At 38.1% G+C, this 25,217-nt stretch overlaps 2 protein-coding genes and 1 long non-coding RNA gene across 3 annotated transcripts; 1 reads left to right on the top strand and 2 right to left on the bottom strand.

Annotated features, from left to right (window-relative positions):
• Nucleotides 1-7,390: 7,390 nt before the first annotated feature.
• On the top strand, nt 7,391-8,117 carry LOC122660444. The gene is made up of 2 exons (XR_006332690.1): nt 7,391-7,518; nt 7,937-8,117. It is a non-coding gene; the product is annotated as an uncharacterized LOC122660444 (long non-coding RNA).
• Nucleotides 8,118-8,222: 105 nt separating this feature from the next.
• On the bottom strand, nt 8,223-10,072 carry LOC122660093 (heterogeneous nuclear ribonucleoprotein 1-like). The gene is made up of 2 exons (XM_043855270.1): nt 9,642-10,072; nt 8,223-9,442 (listed from the first exon to the last, which is right to left on the bottom strand). Exons 1-2 carry the CDS (start codon nt 9,861-9,863, stop codon nt 8,471-8,473), a joined length of 1,194 nt encoding a protein of 397 aa, XP_043711205.1. The 5' UTR covers nt 9,864-10,072; the 3' UTR covers nt 8,223-8,470.
• An 8,608-nt stretch (nt 10,073-18,680) lies between these two features.
• LOC122658147 lies at nt 18,681-19,115 on the bottom strand. The gene has a single exon (XM_043853054.1). The coding sequence runs from the start codon at nt 19,113-19,115 to the stop codon at nt 18,681-18,683; it is 435 nt and encodes a 144-aa protein (XP_043708989.1).
• Between the last annotated feature and the right edge of the window lie 6,102 nt (nt 19,116-25,217).

Below are 25,217 nucleotides of genomic sequence, written 5' to 3'. Positions count from 1 at the left end.
AATAAAGCTCGATAGGCCCACAGCAGATTTATACTCCTTTCCAAGCCAATGAATTTTCTCCTAATCCTCAATCCATCTAGCAATAGTGAACTCATTACCTCGAGGGAGCTTAAGAGAGAGGGAAGACCCAAACCAAACTACCCAAGCAAATGTGCAGCGGATCAAGATATGATCTATCGACTCCACCTCCTTCCCGCATCTTTCACATTGAGGGTCCACTAGGACACAACGTTGTAAGTGGGATGTCTATCCCTTCAGGCTTCAGCTATTCTGGATCTTTTCACTATTATAAGATATACGTTATTCCTTGCTTTAGAAAGCAACTAAAATAAGGAAACATAAGAAATTTTAGGGAAAATTTCACGGACACCCCTAAAAGTATCCAATATAGCTGAAACTTATCGTATTTTGGCAAAAAGACACAAACTACCCTTATTTTATGAAGATATATGAACTTAGTCCACTGCGTTAGGTTTTTGAGGTTAAATTGCTGTTAAATTTATCATAATGGCCAAATTACCCTTAGAATGAATAAATTACCATAATACCCCTTAAGGAATAAACAAAACAGTTCATCGTTTTACCGGCTAGGGCTGAAGGAAGAAGACGATGGAACTCATCTCCATAGCTGGGCTGTAGACGGTGACCTCCGCCATTGCTGAACCCATCTCCAAGCTTGGAAGACAAAGAAGGAAAAACCCCCTCTCTACTTGTCACATCTAACCTCTCTTCTCTCCCTTCTCCCACTGCTGTGGGCGACACCAACGGTGACGACGAAGACCCTTTCAACTCTTCCGGGACTGTTCTTCTGCTACTTTTTTGAGGAATCGCAATGTGGAAGCACTTGCCACTGCTGCTCTGGTTCTTCCTCAAATTATTCTTCCAATTTCACAAACACCTTGGACGACACCCTCGAATCTGCTCTCAAACAATACCAGAAAAACTTCAATCTCAACGCCACCGATCAACTCGATAACAACACCTTATGGCTCTCCTTCTTCCCCAAATTGCTAAAAGTTCCATTCGGTTAAGGAGGACAACCTCTTTGTCTGCTCTCTTTATTTTTTTTCTTTTTTCTGGTTTCTCTCTTATTTTCTTCTCTAAAGGCAACAATGGTGGTATGGGTTTCTTTGTTACAAACTTTTCTTCTCTCTTTGGTTCTCCTCCTCTGCTTCGCCAATCTCTCTAACAGCCAAGCCAATGGCAGCACTCCAAACGAATACTTGAAACTAAGATTGCTCCACAGAAGCCCATTTCGTTCCCCCTCTCAATCTCTCCACTTTGATTCTTGTCGTCTCTCCCCTATTCTCGGCCTTATAGAGTCGCAAAGGTCTAAAGGTGCCTGTTGTTCTGGAGCTTCCACTGAATCAAGCCAATACTTAGTGGATTTCAGGATCAGAACCCCACCTCAAAAGCTCTTCCTTGTGGCCGATGCAGGCAGCGACCTAGTCTGGATTAAATGATCGTCGGAGAACAGAGCTTGAAGAAAGCTGTTCTTCACGCTCAGGGAAGAATATGGTATTTCCTAGTAAATTTTCCCTAAAACTTACTAAGGGGTAAAATAGTCATTTTAAACTTTGGATGATACTAGGAGGGTAAAATCGACATTTTATCTTTGGTGGGGTGGTTCCTTTGCTTAACATTAGGGGGAAGTTTGATATTTTGCCAAAATATGATCAGTTTCAATTATATTGGATACTTTTAGGGGGTGTCCATAAAATTTTCCCTAAATTTTATGGTTTTGCTTCTTCAAACTCCCTAGGATCACATGTAAACTTTTCAAAATAACAATTAAGGATTAATGAGTACGAAATAATTAAGCCCGTATGTGGTTTTATGCCATCACTAAATATGTTTATAGAAATCAAACTAAAGGTCGTTAGCTAAAACTTTCATAAGAGAAAATACCACTCAAATACATCAAACTATAATTATAAAACTAAAACACAAGAACATGAAATATACCCTTTGAAAAAATACCGATAGCTCCGGTTCCATCTGGTACCGAATCGGTATTTCGTATTGCTACCATTGGGAATCCAACCTCATTTTTTATTCGATACGAAAATCAGATCCTAATACCATCTCGTTTATTAATGGGATGTTCCAATATAATTTTATGAAATTGACACCCTTAGCTAATCCTACTCTTTGCAAGGCGACTGCTAGTAGTTTTTTTTTTTTTTTTTTTGTTGAATACTGCTAGTAGTTACTAATAATTATTTAGGGTGTCAACCTGGTCGTACCCAATAGATCCCACCAATTTAAGCCATGCACCATTTACGCCCATTTAGGTCATTAGGCTTCCTAGGCCAAGGTATGGGACACATTATTATTTGGTCGGTCGATTGTTGGTCCATAATCGGCTCAAGATAATCAGGCTATACTCAGGCTAATTAATGAATCGGACTATAAATGATGCTTAAACAGGCTACAATTAAACTGAATGGGCTTTAAACAGATTAATTGAGTAATAAACGGTCAGTTATTGATCGGTCACAATTGCTGCTACTCTGCTAGCACAATTGAAATGGGCTAGTGTGGTAGGCACTTAGGCCCTAAAAATATATAAATCATGAGAATGAAAAAAGAATCCAAGGGTAATCCTTGGATTTTAATGTTTCATTAATTACCGTATTAATATGCGTATTCATCCGTATGAATCAATAAGAATCTAAGGGTAATTTTGGGCTAGTGTAGTAGGCGCATGCCAAACATGTATCCCTATTTCCAATAATCCTGGTTAATCTCTGCCATCCCACAAAACAGAGTTTTTTCCAAGTAATCTCACAGAATCGGAGCATTAGAAGAAATTTAATGATCCCCTGAACAACTTATCTATCATTATACTGTAAATCTTAGCATTTCTCCACCATATGAGAGCTGCAACCATAGCAGTGAGAAAGCGCCATTGGTACTATAATTTTCCTTAAAAAAATAATAATAAAAATATAAAATGAGAGAGATTTTCATTTACGCACGAATATTTCTCCCCCTTCTATATTGAAGGTCTGAAATGTTCTCCACTTTCTTCAACACTCATCCTAACATAATGATGACCATCCGAAGAAATTCCTCCTCCATCATGGCTTAAGGAAAAGTGAGTTCTACTTATGCTACTTGTTAGGGGATAAAATGACCCATATTGTTAGTATGTTTTAATCTCAGATGAATAAGATGAATATGAATGAATGGAGAAATGAGTCCCCACAAAGCCGTAGAAAATTAAGAGATTAATAGACAAATAAATATTCAATTAAAAAAAAAAAAAAAGTTTTTTTCACATATCCCTTTTAAGGAGTGAACTAATAAAAATGCCCTTATAAGAAAAAAAAAAATAAAAATCTACAACTCATCCATTTGGGGAAGATGAATTGCAAGTATCTTTGTAGGGAACACCATTGGGTGATGAAAATTTGATGAACTGGTTGGAGGAGTAAATCCCACGAATTTCGCTGCAGTTACTTATACTGATCATGGCGGCATTATCACATCTCGCCTTCATACCACATTTCCTGCTCTTACATTCTGCAATTGGGCAACCACAGAAGCTTCATCAACATAAAAAACAAGTACGATAGCAGAGATAAGCAATGGAAAAAGATGGTTTGGAAGAAGGGGATGAATCCATGGAGTATTAAATCAACAACATCAACATCAACATCATGTCCATCTCTGGTGACAGAAGCTTCAAGTAAGGTAGCGGCTTCCCCTTCACTGTGGGACTCCTGGAAACCTGATCAGAAAGGAACTCCCGCCCTCTCCCTCAGCGACGTCTTATGGCTTTCCGCAGGCAAACCTCGATCTCCAATCCCAATTTCTAGACAGAGCTCTATCTCTATTCTCTATTCTTATCTCAGTTTTCCACCACACAAGATCACACACACAATTTTTTGATCCACAAGAACTCCATCTTTTCCTTTGTGGACCTTGTCGGTTTTTTGTTGAAGTTGATTTATTAGCAGAATGAAAAAAAAAGTTTGCCCTCTTATCTCAACTGTATGGCATTAATGGCAGGAGCATTTGCGGCAATGGCGATACTGGGAAGGATAGACCAGTTACTGGCACCAAAAGGACTCTCCATTACCGTTGCTCCACTTGGAGCCGTCTGGTTCGCTTCTCCTTCCTCCCCTGCTGCTCGGGTATTCTTACTATTACCCCATTCTCTCCAGTGTACCATAACTACTCCACGAATTTTTATCCTGTCTGGTTCCCTACAAGGATACCTCCAGTTGCATGTCTTTTTTAAAATTTTCTTATAAGTGCATTTTTGTCAATTCATTCCTTGATTTTAAGGCCTGATTTGGTATGATTTTTATTTCAATTTTGGATTAATTTCTTGAAATAATCAACAAATAAATTTTTTGTCAAAAAATTGAAATTGTTTTGGTTGTATCAATATGAAATATTTCAAGAATAAAAAAAATCCATTTGATAGTTCAAATTCTAAGAATAGATTCTCTATATCTCTTTGGGAAGGATGGTGGTGGTGGCGGCGGGGTAGTGGTGGTGGTGATGGTGGTGGCAGGGTAGTGGTGACGTGGAAGTAGTGGGCGTGGTGGTGGTGGCAATGGCAATGGTGGTGGTGGCGACGGTAGCGATGGCAATGACAGTGGTGGCGGAGGTGGTGATGGCGGTGGTGGTGATGGCAAGGTAGTGGTGATAACAGAGTAGTAGTGGTGGGGGTGGGGTAGTGGTGGCGGTGGCAATAGTGGGAGTGGGGTGGTGATGGTGAGACCATTAGGAGAAGAAGGGTGCTGTTTTATTTTTAACATGAAATTACTACTTTGCCCCTGAAATTAACCATGTGTTCATTCAAGAGCAAGAGTGCTAAATCAAATGAAATAGAAATTCTAAAACAACTCATCAACTATTTTAGAATTTCTATTTCATTGAAATAAGGTGCAAAAATCAAACCAAACAATTTCAAAAATAGAAATCACCCCCTGAAATTGAAATAGAAATCATACCAAATCAGGCCTTAGACTTACGGAATGGAGGTATCCGTTAATTGTTAAGAACCTCACGGGGGGGGGGGCACGCAGAATTTTTCAAAACTAAGGAATTTTTCATAATCACATCAAACCTTAGGGGGGGGGTACATGAAAAAAACCCAAAAAAAAATAGACAAATAAATGGAGTGATCAGTGGTCGTTCTCTGCCACTTCAAGAGTAGTTGTGCAAAAAGGAAATCTCCAATCAACAGTTTAAAGAAGGGATGTATCTTCCTTCCTAGATGGCGAGGGGAATGTATATTAGGGAGAGGGTTCTCTAAGCAAATGGCAAAAGGGAGTGTACCAATGAGGTGCAATAAAATGATATCGGAAGTTGAAGAACAGTGAGGTCATTTCATGTGAAGAGAAAGATAAGTGCTAACAATCCCCCGACTCCCCTCCTCTCCCCCTCCCCTTCGATGCTCATGCACGCAATACCATTGACCCCATGATGGGACAGAGGCCACACAGCCCTGCGGCAAACCCCTTCCTTATTATGTTTCCCCCGAGTCCAGTGTGGGAAGCACTTCCCATGACACTACACCAATGGGAAAGCTAGTGTCACAAGACATGGAAAACATTCCCCACTCTAAAGGCCCCTCTACACTGTTATGTACGATACCGTTTTGTCACACCTCAATGTCTCAATGATGCGCTCCCAATGACGCTTGCTCCGAGAACCCCCTCCGGCCCTCCCTATATCATAATATTTTCCTGCGAACATACCACTCATAATGCAGCCCAAAAGTAGATTTTTAGCTCAAGATTTTAAGCTAACCTGGGTTGCTTCCTTGAGACCCACATCTCGATCACCATGATTCCCAAAAGAGGTCAGGTCGGATATTTTGCTCATGTTGGTCTGTTAGTTAATTTTTGGCAAACCATCGTATCATGGGGAAGGTGTCAGCAGCACGGCTGGTTAGGGAAACCTGATTATTAAGTTCACTCTAACTCTATACAGATTCCACTTTTTTAAGGGGCCATAGCCAAGTTTGGCTCTGGTTTTCTATAGACATTTACACAACAATTCTATCCTAGAACAATTTAATTTTTTAGGTCAGATTAGGTGAAAACACAACCAAACAAATGCCAAATACAAAGTAAATAATTTCATAAAGACGCGTAATGACAGCATTCATAATGAGCTTGTGATGTTTGAATCAGAGAGGCTGTTATCAAGAACAACTAGAGAACTAACTTAGATATTTTTTGGATGAAATATTTGATCACAGAGCAATCTCTGAAGCAAAGGAGACAGTGAATGAAATCCAAACTGAAACAACGAATTTGTCCTTGCTCTCCTAAGCCGGCAAAATTTTCCAGGAGGTAGAGAGATTAGATTCGGTACTTGGTATATCTAATTGACGTACTTGCCTCCTTGGTGCAAGTTTTCTGATCCTTTTAACACAAAGTAGAAAACAAAGAGATGCCAGATGAAAATCCTTGCTCAAGAATTGGACTCTGATCTCTGAAGATTAAATGGAGCAAATATGTCTTTGTGAACCACAACTCCAGGTAACAAACACATCAGGTATCTCAATGGTAGTTATTACATTTTATAATAAACATACAAACATATCGGTCTCAGAAGTCGCCATAGTAATTGTAATGGGCTTATAATTTACATAACAAGGACATAGACATGATGACACACTAATAAGTGAAATGGATATGAGATACTTCGACAAGGCAACAGGCAGATGAATGTCCGTAATGTCTATAATAATTATGTTGTTTTTAGCAGTTGTCATGCAAATACTTGCTATAGTAAGCCCTCTTATAATCAACAAATCTGCTGCCCAAAATTAATTTCACACACAATGGCTTATTAGTTCATATCCTTTTGCCTAAATATCACATAGAAATGAAGAAGCCATACAAAAATAGCTTGAGCAATAAAAACTGAAAGGGAGAAAATGAATAGAAAATCAAAAGTTGCCTTTGTCACAAAGAGCGAGAGAGCAGTAGTACTTTCCTCATCAATCATTCTGGTTCACTTTTCCCTACGACCAAATAAGATTGTTGCCCCTCCCCCCCCCCCCCCCCCCTCTTCTCTTTTTAGGGGGAGTATCAGTCTTCTATGTAAAAAAGGAAACTAATTGGCGGAGAGCCAATTCTGGCACGGGAAAAGAACCAATAGGCAACAAATTTAACAGATCAGGTATAGCAGATAATGTTTACAGAGGTTGTGATCATCAAATGATTTTAACTCTGTGCATCTACTTGCTGCATCACAGGTGACAAAAAATGCAGAAGAGAATAGAAAAGGTCCCAATACTTGTTGACAACCAACCACCAACCTCCTCCCTCCTCCCATGCAGGTGAATTCATTATCAGATTAACTGAAGATACAAACCTAAAGAAAGTGGAATGTTGGATAGGATTTATGCAACCAAGCAGTTGGGATACGTCATAGTTGGGCTGTAGAAGTATCATACTCCAAAACCTGTATGATATTTGAAAATCCAAAAGGACTGGATGAATTGGGAAATATGATAAAACTTACAACCAGTTGATAAATGACGTAAAGATAGATCTGCATATAGAAGGTACTGTTTGTATCCCAAAGGAAATTTCAACAATTGCATAACAGTACCACTTGCAACATGGAGGAGGTAGGGACCAATAAGTTGATGAGCTTGAAAAGGGAAACAGTCAAATAAGCCATAATATATATATATATATACATATATATAGATGGAAAAAAGATCCCTGCTTGGTGGCATCCGCTATGCTCTCTCACAGGGTACTATGAAATGACACCCCTGCCCCCTGGGTGGATACCCAGACAGGCTCCCCCATTGGCCCAGAAGCTGGTGTAGAGACCATGCGACCAAGCATTGATCTCGTGAACTATCTTGCTAAGTCTACTTCAAGCGTCACAAGTCCTACAATGGGGGGAGACAACAGAAATGGAAACTCCTCCTACCCAACAGGCGCAGATGATACAAAAAAGAGTGACAGAATTCATAGGACAATAATAAGAAAGTAAGGGACTGAATTTCTAGTCAGAAATTGCAGGCTCAACCTGATAGATTAACTAGGCGGAAACTAGATATTCTTGTCATGGATTTTATCAGCTCCAAAGTCCAAGATGGAGAACTCTATCACAATATAGAATAAGTCCGAAATTAAGGGCTCACTTAACAACGTTTAATACCCAGTCTAAAAAACCAATGTAAATAGGAAATAATGCATTGCCATGACTAACTGGAATAACCATCACGTAACACTTCAGCTAGTTCACCAAATTTCTCATTGCCACCAAAGCTTATTGAAAAGTGACTACAGGGCAATAATTTGGACTTCACTGACGAATATATTACATGAGGAAATTGCACGATGAAATGAATGACACACATAGAGGATAACTTTAAACAAAGAAGCAAACATCCAAAGATTGAAAGTGAGAAGCTCAAGTCTACTTGTATAAAAATTTACTGACCTCAAATGATTGTTAAAGACATACAAAGAATTCAACTAGCATTAGTGATAGGACAAGAACTATGCCGTCCATCAGGTCCCCTCTTGTTCTGCTTGACTGTACCAGCACCATTGCTTCCACTGAAACCTGTGGGATCATCCTCCAACTTTCCACCATCATTTTGTGGTGGCATTGTGTTGGCAGGCACCTGTGTATCACCGCCAATGCCCTGATTCCACTTCCCATTTGCAGCAGGCCTAATAATCCCAAGATGATCACCAGCTGTCATCCCCAAGACCCCACCAACTCCACCATTCATGTAGCCAGGATAGATTGCAGAATCTCCATACAGAACTGGACTCTGCCTAGCACCAACCATGGCTGGGCCATACCAAGGACTCCTAGGGACGGCAATTGGAGGTGTGCCATAACCAATTCCACTGTATCCTCCAATAGAGTACCCTCCTCCATATGTGTTTGCTCCATAAGGGTAGCCTCCAATACCTCCAAACCCAGGAAGGGGTGGAGGGGTATAACCAGGGAACATCCAATACCTGGGGCTGTAAGATGGGTGAACTACACCTCGGTAACTACCACATAGAGACCCTCTTCCACCACCTGCTCTCGTATTAGTATTAGTACCGTTGCCGTTACCACTGCTATTCCCATCTTTGGGCACAGCCCTCTTGACCTCCACGAATTTATCATTCAACTCATGGAAGTTTTTCTGCATCACACTCTCCACGGCTTCTTCGGAATCGAAGGTTATGAACCCAAAACCTCTGGGTCTGTGGGTTACACTGTCATACATAACGACAACATCTGTAATCCTACCAAACTTCTCAAAGTAGCTCTTAAACTCCTCCTCGGTTAGGCTAGAAGATAAACCCCCTACAAAAATCTTCTTAGTTCTAAACTGATTGCCATTGCCGTCATTACTACTGTTCCTACTTGAACCTTTAGTCTGTTGTTGGTGAGGATGATGGTGTTGGTCACCTCTGGGTACCGCTTTTTTCACCTCTACCTATTGAAATTTTTGAACAAACAAAAGAAAAACAACACAACCCACAGAAACAAAGAGGGGAAAAAGACCATTAATACTGAAATTTTTATCTTTTTTGTTTGGAGTAAAAAAGTTTTATTAAATTTAAAGAAAATATACAGGAGTAACAAAGATGTTGGTGAGTCGAAATTGTGAGTAACAGTTTTAAGTACGAACTAACCGTTCTTCCTAGTATGACATGCTTGTCTTGAAGCGCTTTATCAGCAACTGATGGATCTGAGAATAGAACAAACCCAAAACCTCTTGCACTCCCAGTATTCTTGTCTCTCATTATAACAGACTCCACGACATCCCCATACTTGTTGAAGTGATCTTGCAAAGTTTCTTCACTGGTTTCCCAAGAGATTCCTCCCACGAACAATTTTGCTTGATCAAGATCCATGAAGAATCAAGTGAAGAAACCAAAAACCCTAATACCCACAAAAGCAGAAAACTCAAGAAACAAAAAGGCTAGGGTTTTAGGAAGAACAGAGAGTGAAATCATCAGAGAGAATTAAAACAAGAAGTCCGAAAAACAACTAAATAAAAAGAAAGAAAAATTAGTAACATAGTTTTTAAAGGAGAGTGAGTGAAAAAGGTAGATGAGGAGCTGTGATTTCCTTTGATTTGTTGCTCTAGTGTTGTGCTTCTTCTCTCCTTTTATAGGTAATACTATTTGGGATGCATTTATTATTAGGGTATTTAATGAATGAATGAATGGCTCATGATCAAACCTAGAATAACTTTCAAATTTCTTAGCCATCGATATTTCCCTTTGATATAATGCTTTAGTTTTTCTACAAAATAAATAAATTAATGATTCTTGAAAAACTTTTTTCTCCTTTCTATTGGACGAACTTTAATTCAATCATCCGTGCAGTCTGGTTAGTTGGTTGGTTGGTTGGAATCCAAGGAGGAGGGCATTACATTACATACTTACCTGTCAAACTTAGGATAACTTTCTTGTATTTCATTCAGAAAAAAAGGTTGAATGAAAAAAAAGGTTTCAATTGCATTGACAGTTCAGTTGGGGTGTATTATTTATTAAGTATTCAATTTCGGATTCAAGATAAGACCCCAACCTTTAGAGTTTAAGAACTAATTAAGGTTTAAGTTATGTTTCACATTTTTTTTCCATAATTAAGCATTCAATTTCAACCAGAGATGAGATCCCAAGTAAGGGGATTTTATTTTTTTGGAACTAATTAGGGTTTTAGTACGTGCACCTGGGCCTTGGCCCTTATAGACCAACCTTATATAACCCCATGTATATGCATTACGGAAAAATATATATGTATATCATTTAAACTCTAATTGGTTCCCCCCCCCCCTTCCCCCCCCAAAAAATAAAATCCCCTTAAACTCTAAGTTGGGATCTCTGGTTCAAATTCAAATAATGACCTTCTTCTACGATTCCAATAAACAAAACCCAGTAAGTCACACCTAGTGGTTGCTGCTGTTAGTATAGAAATTAAAATTCCAGATCAGATTGGTCGGATCTATGGATTTGGATTGGAATTGGCGAAGACCGATTCCGATTTTGGCTGATCCGGCTTGGCCAATCCTTGTACAAAAACTGGGGTTAAGGCAAATTTGGGCTGATTTTGGCTGATTCCTCACCAATCCTCAGTCTTGATTAGGGTTTTAGTGCACGTTATTGGCACCAACCAATATCGGTGATCACCGATATTGATATTGTTAGTTATACGGATAGGCCGTATCATGGCAGATCAGACTGTTTTGACTTGGAATTTTAAAATCACAGCCGATTCTGGGATGTTTAAACTCTGTAGCGGACTGATCCGGATCTCAATTATAGCTGATCCAACTTGGGCCGATTTTGTAGGAAAACTAAAGTTAGGATGTTTAAACACTAGACGAGACCAATTGAAATCCTGATTCTGGGATTTTAAACCTTATATGTTAGTTGGAAACTATTATTCAATTCAGCGACGAATTAAATCGGAATCGGCTGGATATGATCCAGATTTTCGGGTTTTTGAAACACTATATAGAATCGATACGGATATTTTGACCCATGTGTTAGTGGGAACCATTTATTCAAGGTTCAATTCATGAGTCCGAACCAAATGCTTGGATGCCCTTGATGTCCCAAACTTTTGGAAGCCTTTTACTATTGGGACGAACAAAAAGGGTCCTACCACAAAAAAGAATAAAAAATAAAGAACAAAAAGGGGACAAGAAAAGAATTTTAGAAACATGTCAGACAGTTCCATGGACCATTAGTCCTTAAGTGGATATCACAGGTCTAATCAGCTATTGTTTGGATAGGCCCCTAAGTTCCAACACGGGCCATGATTTTTATGAAGATTGAAGTTGACAATTTTTTGTGATTCTCCTGTGTAACCTTAAACTTACTTTCTGGTAACCAGTTTATGATCTTGTATTTATATTGGATTGGATTGACACTCGATTAGCGATATTGGCGTGACTTCAGCATTTCATCCATGTAATTAATTGTATGGTTATGATAATCTGATTATACATCAGACTTTATTGTTGTGTTTACTATTATTCAAAATGTAAAATATATAGTTATGATGCAAATCAACGGTTTAAAACTCCTAAAGTATAATAATGATTGAACTACATCCTTCTAATTATAGTAATTTAGAGTTTTAGATCGATGCTTATGCCATCGTCTTTGTAATGGATTTAAAATGCAATTGAACAACCATGATCCAAATTAGAGGTTAAAAATATGTATAAAAAAAAAAAAAAAGGTAATGTTGAACCATTCCTTTAATTAGAATATTTCTTATAGATATACGGTAAACTTAACATTTGGTAATTTGTTTACCAAAAAAAAAAAAAAAAAAACATTTGATAATTTCATCATTATCTGTTAATGTATACTAAAATTGCTTGTAATTTTTTTTATGAGAAAACAAAAGCACTAATTAAGAAGAGATATGACATCGTCTAAGGATCCAGAAACCGATATTGTTAACTTAGCACTACTAGCCTTAATGGCTAACCTTTGGGGGAGAGGGGGGAAACAAAGAACAAACACTATTATCGACATCATCACAAAAAAAAACCCTCTGGATTGAACAAAATAAGAAATTTGTGAGAAGATATGAGTAGAGTTCCGAAGCCATGGATTTGTGAAAGACACCAGAATCATGCCTTGCAGAGCTTGAGAAGAGTTCCAAATACGAATATCAGTCCATCCTGAGCTATAGGCAACTTTTAATCCTTTAAGAATGCCATTAGCTTCAACCTCAATGGAATTGTTTGTCAAAAAATTATCCAACTCAATCAAAACAAAAATACTCTGAAACAAAAGGCCATAAACCCTTCCAGATGTGTTCAAGAAGCTATTACAGTATCCTGCACAGATCCAAATAGAACATGTTACATTTAGAATATCAAATTAATCAAAGAGTGAGTAGAAGTACTCGCATTGTGATTGATCATAGGCGATATATCCTCATTATTCCTTGTACTTAGTGCACCCCAAACGCAAAAAAAATAAAAAATAAAAGATAAAAAAAAAAACAGGAGACACCTTAAACATAGATATCCTAAAAAATAGGTTTCATAGTTTTTTATTTATTTATTTTTTGCATAGACCCATCAAAGGGGGCCAAATAAATTAACCCCCTGAGGGGGGAAGAAGTCGAATTACAATATCTAACAACTCCTAAAAAATCGAGGAGACCCAAGAACCCTTATAAGGATAACCAACCACCCATTTAGCAATAGAATGAGCCAATACATTATATGTGCTATAAACATGACAGAATCTATAAAAAGCAAATCTAGCTTGAAGAAGCTTTATGTCTTCAACACAACGGAGATCTCCACCGGACGAAGGGAAGATCCTGTCTACAAGCAGTGAATCAGGGAGAGGCAGTCCAAACGGAATGCAGCATGGCGGAAACCGGCTTGGAAAGCGGAGATCATTACCAACCTAAGTGCCAAAGCCTCATCCACCACAGCAGAAGAAAGTGCCGCTTGGTCAGACGCTATCAAGCACAACTCTCGATTTCCTATCAAAGTAATGCAATCCAACCCTGAGGCTTTCGATCTTTCAAAAACAGCTGCATCCAAAAACACAAGGACGGTCTCCACTAGATCAGCTAAGGGAGCAAGAGGGGGTGCTAAACTTCAAGGAGATGGAGTAGCACCAGGAATCAACAAGAGAGTTTCCTCCACATTTCTATTAACATTGGAAATCCAAAAGCCAAAAGGGAGAATATATAAATACTTTAAAGCATATTGTTCCTCATCTTCCAAATCTCCCTAACAACAAACGCATGAGAAGTGAAGCACCTCTATTGTCTCTTTTTTGTCAATCTAGGAACTCTATCTCATTTAAGAAACCAATCAACAAAGGGCACTAGAGGGTTGGAAACAGATCTCATAGTCACACACGAAGCATACCAGGCATGTTGTGCCAACGGACACTCAAGAAGTGCATGCTACACCGTCTCAATCACATCCCCACATTCCAGACACAGCTCAGAAGCTACAATATTTTTTCTCTTGAGGTTCACCAAAACTCCTAAAGCATTCAAGCAGGCTTTTCAGAGAAAAGACTAGACTTTGGGAGGACTCTTAGACTTCCAAATTATGTTCCAAACAAACTTAGGAATGTTAGAAATTCTCTTAGCTAAGTTTGACTAGGGGGGGGTCAAGGAATAAGCCAATCTATAAGTCGATCTAACTGAGAAAGCGCCTTTAGGATGGGGACCCCAGCATAGATGGTCCTACCCACCTTCCAAACTAAGAGGGATCTTAAGGATAAACTCTACCTCAATACAATGGAAAAGCCTCCTCAATTTCTCCACTCTCCATTGCGCACCCAGGGAAATAAGGTCCTCCACCCACTAGTTAATATAATCTGGAAGCCTGAGGGAGTGACTTTAATATCCTAAAAGCTCTGGCACCCATGGGTCATTCCAGATTTGAATGGAGATGCTATTGGCCACCACCCAACAGTTCCTTTCTCCAAAATATTTCTACCTTTCAAGATACTCCTCCAACCCCATGACGGTTTCACCCCTAATTGCGCCAAGAGGAACTCACCATTATGAAAGTAGATGCTTCTCACTAATCGTGCCCACAAGAAATTTGGTTTGTTTAAAAGTTGGCACCCCAACTTAATCAACAAAAGCATCATTTTGGATAACCGGGTCTCGAATCCCAAGACCTCCATCAAGCTTAGGCATGGTAAGCACATCCTACCCAACCCTTAAGCTTTAGGTAAATTAAATCTAGATACCCTAGACATAAGGTGCCTCAGGTGTAATTTATCCTTTTTTTTTTATTTACTTTCCTTCTTTTTCTTTTTGATGCTAATAGACCAAGGTAATTAAATGTGACTAGATTGCACGGGTGGCATTATGAACTTGAACAAGCAGTGAAGTGTATGGATATAAGCATTATACATTCATAGTGGGTTGTAAGTTAGAGAAGCCCATATTCTATACATTGAACTGGGCTTGTTGTAAAGCTTTTAGATCCATTAATGAGCTACCAGATGGATCCAAACCACCTAATTTATTATTACCATAAAAGATCGTAAGAATGTTTTCTTCCGAAAACTGGATTTATAGAAGCCCAACAAAAACCAAGTTCCTTCACACATACGGACATACCCCTCCCCCCCCGCCCCGCGGGTAAAAAAAAAGTCCAACGCACACAAATAAAAAGGCCCAAAATCTAAGTCTTTTGTGGAAGACAATATATTATCAGGGCTTTACCCAAAAAAAAAAAAAAAAAAACATTATTAGGTCTAGGCCAGGCATCTCTTATTGGGTTGGGTCAATATATATGGTCCAATTCAGCAGGTCCAATTTAAAAATTATTGCTCCGTTTGATTGTAAGGGGGATTAAAGGGTTGGGACGTGAAAATTTTTAAACATAAAATGAATGTATTTGTAAGCATTATCTAACATGAGTGTATAAACCACTTAAATTTTTTATTGTATTTAGTAATAATACTTTTTAAAAGTGATTATTTTTTTTTAATTTAAAAGAATTTGATGCAAAAGAAAGTGAAATTTAATAACCAAATAAGGAATGATTTGGGCTGGTCAAAATCATAATGCCGATGTTGCAAGTAAAGGAAAGGGAAGGAAAGTGAAATAAAAGTTAAGGGGTTTTAACCAAAAAAAAAAAAACAGAAATAAATTTAAGGGGCACTGTTCTCTGCCTGAGAGGGCAAGGGGGTACAAGTTGCGCCAAGAGTCCAAGACTAATGGGGCGGGATGGTGTGGTCATTTTGGTCCTTTAGGGGGGCGGGCTGATCATTTCGCCCACCCCCAAGTGTCTGTGTCCCCAGTGCAATTTCATATACATGAATGAGCAATTGGTCGGGGTAGTAAATTGTGAATTGTGACTCGGTATTCAAGTTAGATCATGTGTGTGTTAATTCAGCTTTGAGTTATTAATAGGGAAATCTTCCTTTTTTTGTTTTTTTTTTTACCTTAACATTTTTTTCCAAGGATGGTAAATCCTACAATTTTATATGAAAAAGTGTATAATTTTTAATAATAAATTATTTTAAAATAATTTTTTTTTAAAATTTTTTACATTAAATAACTTTTAAGAATAAAACATGAGATAATCAAAAGAACAATACAATTTCTCAGTTCGCATTTTGGTGAGAAAATGCACCCGTTATTAATGCATTGTATTGTCGTAGTGAAACATATAAGCTACATTAAATATTAAACTTTTTACCCAAAAATAAAACTATTAAACTAATCAAATATTTTCAATTTTATTTGTTATTAATATTAAAACCTTATCGTGAGATGAGAAGAAAAAACCCCATCTTCCTTTGAGAAAGAAATTGAATAGTTTATTATACTTACTTACGGTCGGGTGAGGGTTAGGGTTAGTTAATTTAGGATTTAAATAAGGATCTGGTTTTCTTTCATCCTTTTACCAGTGCCTGCCATCTGTCCGTCTGTTTTTTAATTAGTTAATTTAGCGATAAAGAGGAATCCCTTTTACCAGTGACATCTGTCCGTCCGTCTAATTTGAGTAGAGAGGAGTGTACATATATTAATTAGGGAATGGAGAGTTTCTGTTGACACAGAAATTTAATTACTTAAAAGGTCAAATCACTATAATTAATTCCCTTAGAGTATTGATTTTTCCTTCTCCATGGGTCAACAAAAACTTTCACATGACGGAAACTTTCACTTTAACATCGGTAGGTGTGATTGGTTGGCAGGAAAAGAAAAGAAAAGAAAAGAAAAATTATCTTTTAATCACTTGCCTTTGTCCAATTTCCGTTATCAAATTCAAAAAGGGGGAGAACGGAAACCCAATACAATTCTCAAAAAACTACTCCATGGAAGCATTGATTTAACATTTTATATTTTAATACATTAATGATATCAAGGATCAAAGACGGCTGGCTTTACTATTTGTTTAGGGTTTCGGGCTGTCCTCATTTGAAACTTAAGTAGCCCCAGCTAGAGTCTAGAGAGGTTGTTTTTGTTAAAACGTAATTCTAGTGAGATTTGTTGGGTTGGGGAGGGCATGAGCGAGTGAGCACAAAATTCAAGTAATTAATTGGAAGTATTTATTTATTATTTATTATTAGGATATTAAAAGTAAAACCACGCATTTGTGTGTTGGAAACTTGGAATTGGCTTCAAAAGTTAAAAACCAACAGCATCCTCCATCCCGCTTAGGGTGTAGGTTTATACTCTATAATATATATATATATATATATATATATATATATAGCTAATTAGGTTCTAAAATTAACCATTAACGGTAGTGGGCTGGGCCGGGCTGGGCTGGGGCATATTAATTTATTATTATATATTGGGTCTCGGAAACGGTGTCCCAGCCAGCATGAGAGTCAATAGGCCCCATGTGGCTTGCCACTACAATGGATCCTCCTCGGGAAGCCGTGGTGTCATGTGAAGAAGAAAACGATAAGATGTTTTATTTATTATAAATTAATTAATGGATCAATCAAAAGATTTTGAAAATCTTATTATTAGGTAGGGATCGACTGTCACGGGGGTTCGATCATATCGTTTTCTCTCTCAAAATATCGATTTTTTTCTTCTTTTTTTTGGGTTTTAATCATTTTAACATCTCATATATCGATTGGGCCGAATCGGTGTCACCTCCCCTCCCCCAACTTTTGGATCTTGCATCTAGGTCAGTCCGTTTAAATAATTGGTCCTCAGAAGTTAGGCATGGTCCCATTTATAAACGATCAATTAAGTAATGTTATTTAATCGAATTACCATTGATCAAATTCAATGGATCTTAGACACGTCTTAAATGGACTAATGAGACATTTATCTCTAAACAATGGAGCTCTAGACGGACCATGCTTAAAAATGAACTCTAAAAGTCTAAAGCAGCGTTGGTGGAAAGAATGTTCATTATTGCATTGTTGGGATTCTACGAAGTAGAAAGTATTAATAAGTGGAATTACTCTACTAAAAAACCACCAAAGTCAGGGCTCTTTTGGTCTTTTGGGCCTTGCCTTTTTGGGTTTGGATTAGATTAACAAATGAACATGGCCTTGAAAGGTCGAGCTTATTTGGACTTGTAGGTGGTCGGTCCCAGATAGACGGTTGTCAAGCTGGACCTCTGAACCAGGAACAATCGACTATTATTCGATTTGGTTAAAAGGAGCTTATATTAGTAAATATATAACGAACTTACAACCTATAATATGTCATACCCGAAGCATCATTCCTAATATGAGTGGAAAGTGCTTCAAGAAGACCAGAAATACTAAAATCAACCTCTTCTACATGGTGTACAATACCTGCTAAGAAATCTGCACAACCATTAATCTCTCTAACATGGTGATTAAAGCTACAACTGCGAAAACTATCACGTAAACTCCGAATCTCCTCAAGTAACCATAGGAATTCCCAATGTGGTTGGAACGTTCCCACAATCATTTGCACTGCCACCTTAGAGTCCGAACGCACCTGCACCTGCTGTATTTGCATGGCTCTAGCCTTCAATAAACCAGCCTTTATAGCACAAAGTTCCATGTGTATAACATCACGATTTTGTAGCCCTCCAGCCAATGCGAAAACAGGCCTACCTCTTGGATCCCTTCCAATCGCACCATAGCCACCCATCCCGTGTTTGACAGAGCCATCATAGTTAATTGCAATCCAACCACGGGGGGGAGGGGGGGGAAAGGCCAAACATAAGCAAGCGGAGTGGGGTTAGAGAAAGAGACAACCATACCCTATCGACTGAAAAAACCTCTGTTGCTACTGCTGTCCATCACACCACCATCAACCTCAGAGAAACGCAGCCTTGTGTCCATGACAATTTGGTGCAATACCGAATCTGAGGTTAAAGACACTTGTTGATGAACTCTAGTATTTCGCTCCAGCCAAATACGATAAACCGTCGCCACAAAGGAAAACTTTCTAACACTTGAAACAAGAGTGTTCCCCCCAAAGTGCAACGTCAACCACTGGATCTCCTCCTTCCATGTAGCCAAAGGATCCCTCTCAAAACCGTTTAACCCCAGAACCTTCCTCCAGATTGCAGCCGAGAAGTCACAATGAAAGAAGAGATGGTCAATGGTCTCCGCCTCCTTCTGACACAGAACACAAGTGGAATCAACAACAAGACCCCAATGAAGAAGCTTGCTTCGTGTCGATAAGGAGTCCATTACAGGCAGCCATGTTATAAAGGAGAACCTAGGTTGGGAGTGTGAGAACCACACCAAATTACACCATTCAACCCTATCACCACATTTTCGAATCACATTCCAGGCAGACTTTAGCTAAAACTTACCATTAGGTGATGGCGCCCAAACAGCAAAGTCACCTCCAAGCCCTCTGTGAACCCTTACCTGGATGATCTCAACGCTCCTTTCTTGCAAGGTTGTATCAAGATAAGGACTAGCCCATTGATCATCTTTAGTCCTTATAAAACTGACCGTGTCAAAGGTACTTCGCCCAACGGCCTCAGCAAGTAACAAACCTAGTTTATAAATAGGTCCCTTTGGAAGCCCAGGGTCAGTCCATAATAAGGTTCTCTCCCCATTAGTTATCAAATATCGAACACAACTTACAGCCACATCCCTTGTCTTCAAGATCTCACAAAAAGTTCCAGAGTGTTGGAAAACACATTCCTCCATAAACTAATTTTGATGATAACAAACATTAAGATTAATACTAATATTCCAATCTTTAAGCAAGCTTTATAGTCAGACGCTGGAAGCATCAAGCATCCAGGAAAGACTTGATCAACGGAGCTCACAACAGAAGAGTTAAGGAAAAGAAGAAATTTGAAGATTGAGGAACATCTTCTAAAGGAAGCTAAGAATTAACAAGACAAAGACTCTCCAAGAAGATTCAAGAGCATTAGAACACATTTCATTACATGTGCATATCACATTGCACACACATTGCATTCACACGTAAGACACCCTAGGAGGAATTCATTCCCATGCCCTAGACTCAAGAAACATGGCCATTAAAGTGTTAGACAAAAACCTATGAAGTCCCCAAGCAAGCTGGACCAAAAATCCCCTTGATAGACAATCAAAAACAGGACAACTGTCTGTCGGTCGACCTACAGAATATAAAAAATACAGACCTGGTTCCAGTAGCCTGTCGGTTGCAACCGACAGAACTATCGGTCAACCGACACTTGTAGGTCGATCCATAGGTCGACCGACAATCAACCTACAACCCAAACTTGGCCTTAACGGCTAGTTTTTCAACGGCTAGTTTTTTATGGTCGACCGACAACCTTTATAGGTCGACTGACAGTCTAAAAATATGACAGTTTTATATCCGTTGGAGAACAAATAAACTCCAACTTTTGGCTTTATAAAACACATCCAAACAAGGAACAAAAGACATCTTTTGATAGAAAAAGTGCATAGTACATTTGAGAAAGTACAAAAGTGAAAATTTGTCATTGAGCTAAATTATTCAATTCAAGCTCTTCAAAGAGATCTTACCAAGCTCTTAACTCTCCACTCTCTCCAACTCATGCCATCAAGGAGAGTCATCTAGGAGACTCAAGGTACATCACTCTCATTCATATCATTGAGCACCATCACTCAAAGGGTAAAAGTGTCACTATTCTTTGATAGGTATTTATACCAAACTTCTATTGTATTAACTTGTTTATGCTTTTGATTTGATAAAGCATTGTTGTATTAATCTAGACTGTACTTAGATTAGTTAAGGACCCTCTCATCCTTAAGAGATTGAAAGGATACTCTTGTCCTAGAACTAAGATTGTAAGGATCCTCTTATCCTGTTAAAAAGAGTTGTAAATGTGTCATTTCCCCACCTATTGTATTGAAAGGGAAATACTAGTAGAATTCTCTCAAGGTTGAGAGGAGTGGATGTAGGCTAAGTTAGCCGAACCACTATAAATCTTGTGCCTCATTTACTTCTGCTTTTTATATTTAATATAAGTGTGCAACCAATCGAAAAAGAGGCAAAATCAACTAGTGGTAACCTATTCACCCCCCTCTAGGTTACCCAACAATTGGTATCAGAGCGGGAGCTCAAAACTAAGACCATATTGTCTTTATATTGTGCTAAAAATGATCCATGGCATCATCATCATCTACACACCAAATTAAGGGGCTCAACACTTCTAGGCCACCATACTTTGATGGTGAAGGATTTGCCTACTGGAAGTGTAGGTTCAGAAATTATGTGTGTGCTCATGATATTGATGTATGGACTGTGATTGAGGAAGGTCCCTTCCAAATCACAAAAGAAGTTGGAGGAAGAATTGTACCTAAGGAGAAATCCGAATGGACACCATCGGATAAAACACACATACAACAAAACTACAAAGCTATTGCATTCCTACAATGTGCTCTTAGTGAAAAAGAATTCAATAGAACTAGTATGTGTAACACGGCTAAGGAGATGTTTGATACTCTTGTGGTTACCTATGAAGGAACATCACAAGTTAAACAACTCAAAATTGATAAACTTATTCATAAATATGAATTGTTTAAAATGCTTGATGATGAAAGTATTTCTAACATGTTTACTAGGTTTACTAACATTATTAACAAGTTGAAAAGCTTAGGAAAGGAATACACCAAAGCGGAGAATGTAAGGAAGATCTTGAGATCACTACCCTCCAAGTGGAGACCAATGGTGACCGCCATCAAACAAGCAAAAGATCTAGAGGTCCTACACATGGATGAATTGATGGGTACTCTACAAACCCATGAAGTTGAACTCCTTGAAGATGATAAAGTCATAGAAGTAAAAGAACTAAGGAGAAAGTCCATCGCACTCAAGACCCCTTGTGAATCCGAAGAAGAAGAAAGCGATGAAGAGGATCTAGAGAAAGAAATCTCTCTAATCACAAGGAAGTTTCAAAAATTCCTAAGAAAGAGAGGAGGAAGATTCTATAAAGGACAGCCATCAAAAGAAAACAAAGGTAAAACATACACAAAGGAAAAACCTTTCAATACTAACAAGGACATTGTGTATTATGAATGTAGAAAGCCCGGACACTTCAAAACCGAGTGCCCCAAGCTAAAAGGAAAGGAAAGCAGAAAGAAAAAGGCTTGCACCGCCGAGATATCATGAGATTCAAGTGATAGTGAAGAAGAAAAGAATGAATCCGATGAAGAGACCGTCAACTTGGCACTAATGGCTCACAACAATGATGATGACGAGGTAAACTCTCCCTATCATAGCTCCTTATCGATTTGCAATGATGATTTAGAATATGAAGAACTTCAAGAGGTCTTTGAAGAACTTTATAATGTAAGTCTACAAGAGGAAGCTTCTAAAAAGGCCTTAGAAAAAGAAGTAGCCAATCTTCTACACAAAATTGATGAGTTGACTTCACATGCACATAACCTAGAAGAAGAAAATAAGAATCTAACCTCCACATTGCACACCTTTACTAAAGGTCAAAAGACCTTAGATACATTATAAGGAAATCCACAAAAGGGACCTCAAAATAAAGAAGGTCTAGGCTATGATGGTAAAAGACCACATCAAGCCAAAGGAAAGGGAAAGATGAGAACTCCAAGATGGAGAAAATCAAACCAAGGCCAAACCTCACATCCCATTGTATGTGAAAAATATCATTTACCCGGGCATGAAACTTGCATCCGTGCTTATATTGATGGTAAGGTGATATATAAAGAACCGGATACAAAAAGGAAGCATCATGCATTCTACTATACTTCTCAAAAGAGGACCAACAAACCTCAAAGAGAATTTGTGCCCCAACGACCACAAAGGCAATATCCCAAGCCTAAGCCATTTCAACCATATAGGCAAAATGCTTCATATATGCCATATGCACCCCCAAAGACTTCTAAATCACTATAGACCAAACACATACACTAGGCTCTATGATCACCAAAGGGCCTATATCAACAATAAGTCTTACACATCACAAAATTACTATGTTCCATATAGACACTATGAATTTCAAGGGCCAAGAAGAACCCAAAGATCATATGGACATCGAACACCTACAACACAAAATCAAAATTCTAGAAGAGCTTGGATACCTAAGGGTATGATCGATCCTAACCTCAATGGACCCATGAAATTAGGGGGACCAACATATAATTGATTGCTTTTGTAGGTATGCTTGAAGAGCAATGAAGCAATTGAATGATATATTGATAGTGGATGCTCCAAGCATATGACGACCAACCCCAATCTATTCACCAAGCTAAACAAGTACAATGGAGGAATGGTGACATTTAGGGACAATAGCAAAGGAAAAATCATTGGCATCGGTGAAATCACCATTGGAGGTACAATCATATCTAATGTATGCCTAGTTGACAATTTAAAGTATAATTTGCTTAGTGTGAGTCAACTATGTAATATAGGATATAGTGTCATTTTCAAAACCTCTCATTGCTTAGTGAAAAATTCAAAGGATAAGACTATCTTGAAAGAAATTAGGAAAAACAATATATATATCTACTTATTGGATGAAACTAATTCTAGTAATACATGTCTTGTGTCAAATGATGTTGATCCCTACCTATGGCATAGAAAATTAGGACATGTTAATATAAAAGTGATTAAGACCATTGCATCTAAGAATTTAGTTAGAAACTTACCCAAATTCAAATTTGAAAAAGACCATGTATGTGATGCTTATCAAAGAGGAAAACAAACCAAGGTATCTCATAAATCAAAAAATGAAGTGTCTACCACTAGACCCTTAGAACTACTACACTTGGACTTATTTAGACCTATTACTACACCTAGCTTAGGCGGTTCAAGATACACCTTTGTAATAGTTGATGATTTCTCTCGCTTCACATGGACTCTATTTTTAAAACATAAAGATGAAGCCTTTGATGAATTTGCATCTCTATGTAAGAGAATACAAAACCAAAAGGGATATCTCATAACAACCATTAGAAATGATCATGGAGGAGAATTTGACAATCTCAATCAATTTGGGAGTTATTGCAATAAACAAGGCATAACCCATAACTTCTCTGCTCCTAGAACACCTCAATCCAATGGGGTGGTTGAAAGAAAGAATAGATCACTCCAAGAGACTGCTAGAACAATGATAAATGAATACTCTCTTTCAAAATATTTTTGGGCCGAAGCGGTCAATACGGCTTGCTATGTGTTAAATCGTGTATTAATTAGACCTATATTACTCAAAACACCCTATGAACTCTATCATAATAAACTACCTAAAGTTGATTACTTTAAAGTGTTTGGGTGTATATGCTATATATTGAATACTAAGGATAACTTAGGAAAATTTGATGCTAAAGCCGATGATGGCATTTTCCTTGGATACTCTTCAAATAGTCGAGCCTATAGAGTCTTCAATAAGAAAAGCTTGATTATTGAAGAATCAATGAATATAAAATTTGATGAATCGCTTCCTAAAGATAGACACAAGCCATTGGTTGATGATGATGATACATTTGTTGAGATTAGGGAGAGCATAGAAAATTTCTCTCTAAGAGAACCCGAAGACCAACTAAAGGATCTACCCAAAGAGGTTAGACCTTGGAAAGATCATCCCTTGGATCATGTCATTGGAGACTTAGACAAAGGAATCCAAACTAGATCTAAAACTCAAGACATTTGCAACAATGTTGCTTTCATATCCAAAATTGAACCTAAAAACATAAAAGAAGCATTGGAAGATAGTGATTGGATAGTAGCTATGCAAGAAGAGCTCCATCAATTTGAAAGAAACAATGTTTGGGAGCTTGTCCCAAAACCCAAGAATCACTCTATTATAGGAGCCAAATGGGTGTTTAGAAACAAACTTGATGAAGATGGATCAATCATTAGAAACAAGGCTAAATTAGTTGCCAAAGGATATAATCAACAAGAAGGGATAGATTTTGATGAAACCTATGCACCGGTAGCAAGACTGGAATCTATTAGAATGCTACTTGCTTTTGCATGTCATAAAAATTTTAAGCTGTGCCAAATGGATGTCAAAAGTGCTTTTTTAAATGGCTTTATCATGGAGGAAGTATATGTTGCACAACCTCCTGGATTTGAAGATACACAATATCCGGATCATGTCTTCAAACTTAACAAAGCTCTTTATGGACTCAAACAAGCTCCTAGAGCTTGGTATGAGAGATTGAGTGAATTCCTAATCCAAAGTGGATTTCAAATGGGTAAGGTTGATACAACTTTGTTTGTGAAACATAAAGGAAAAGACTCTATTATTGTGCAAATATATGTTGATGATATTATATTTGGATCCACCAATGAAAATCTTTGTGTTGAATTTAGCAAATGCATGAGTGATG

Source organism: Telopea speciosissima, chromosome 4 (genome assembly GCF_018873765.1).
Source record: "Telopea speciosissima isolate NSW1024214 ecotype Mountain lineage chromosome 4, Tspe_v1, whole genome shotgun sequence".
NCBI lineage: Eukaryota > Viridiplantae > Streptophyta > Magnoliopsida > Proteales > Proteaceae > Telopea > Telopea speciosissima.
The sequence above is the reverse complement of the archived record's forward strand: the minus strand, read 5'-3'. Positions and strand labels throughout refer to the sequence as shown.

Excerpts from the sequence above, each read along its gene's own strand:
- LOC122660093 (XM_043855270.1), bottom strand. The coding sequence starts at position 9,863 with ATGGATCTTGATCAAGCAAAATTGTTCGTGGGAGGAATCTCTTGGGAA. Across the intron at positions 9,443-9,641 it reads ATGTCATACTAGGAAGAACG|GTAGAGGTGAAAAAAGCGGT; the intron begins GTTAGTTCGTAC and ends AAATTTCAATAG.
- LOC122658147 (XM_043853054.1), bottom strand. The coding sequence starts at position 19,115 with ATGGACTCCTTATCGACACGAAGCAAGCTTCTTCATTGGGGTCTTGTT.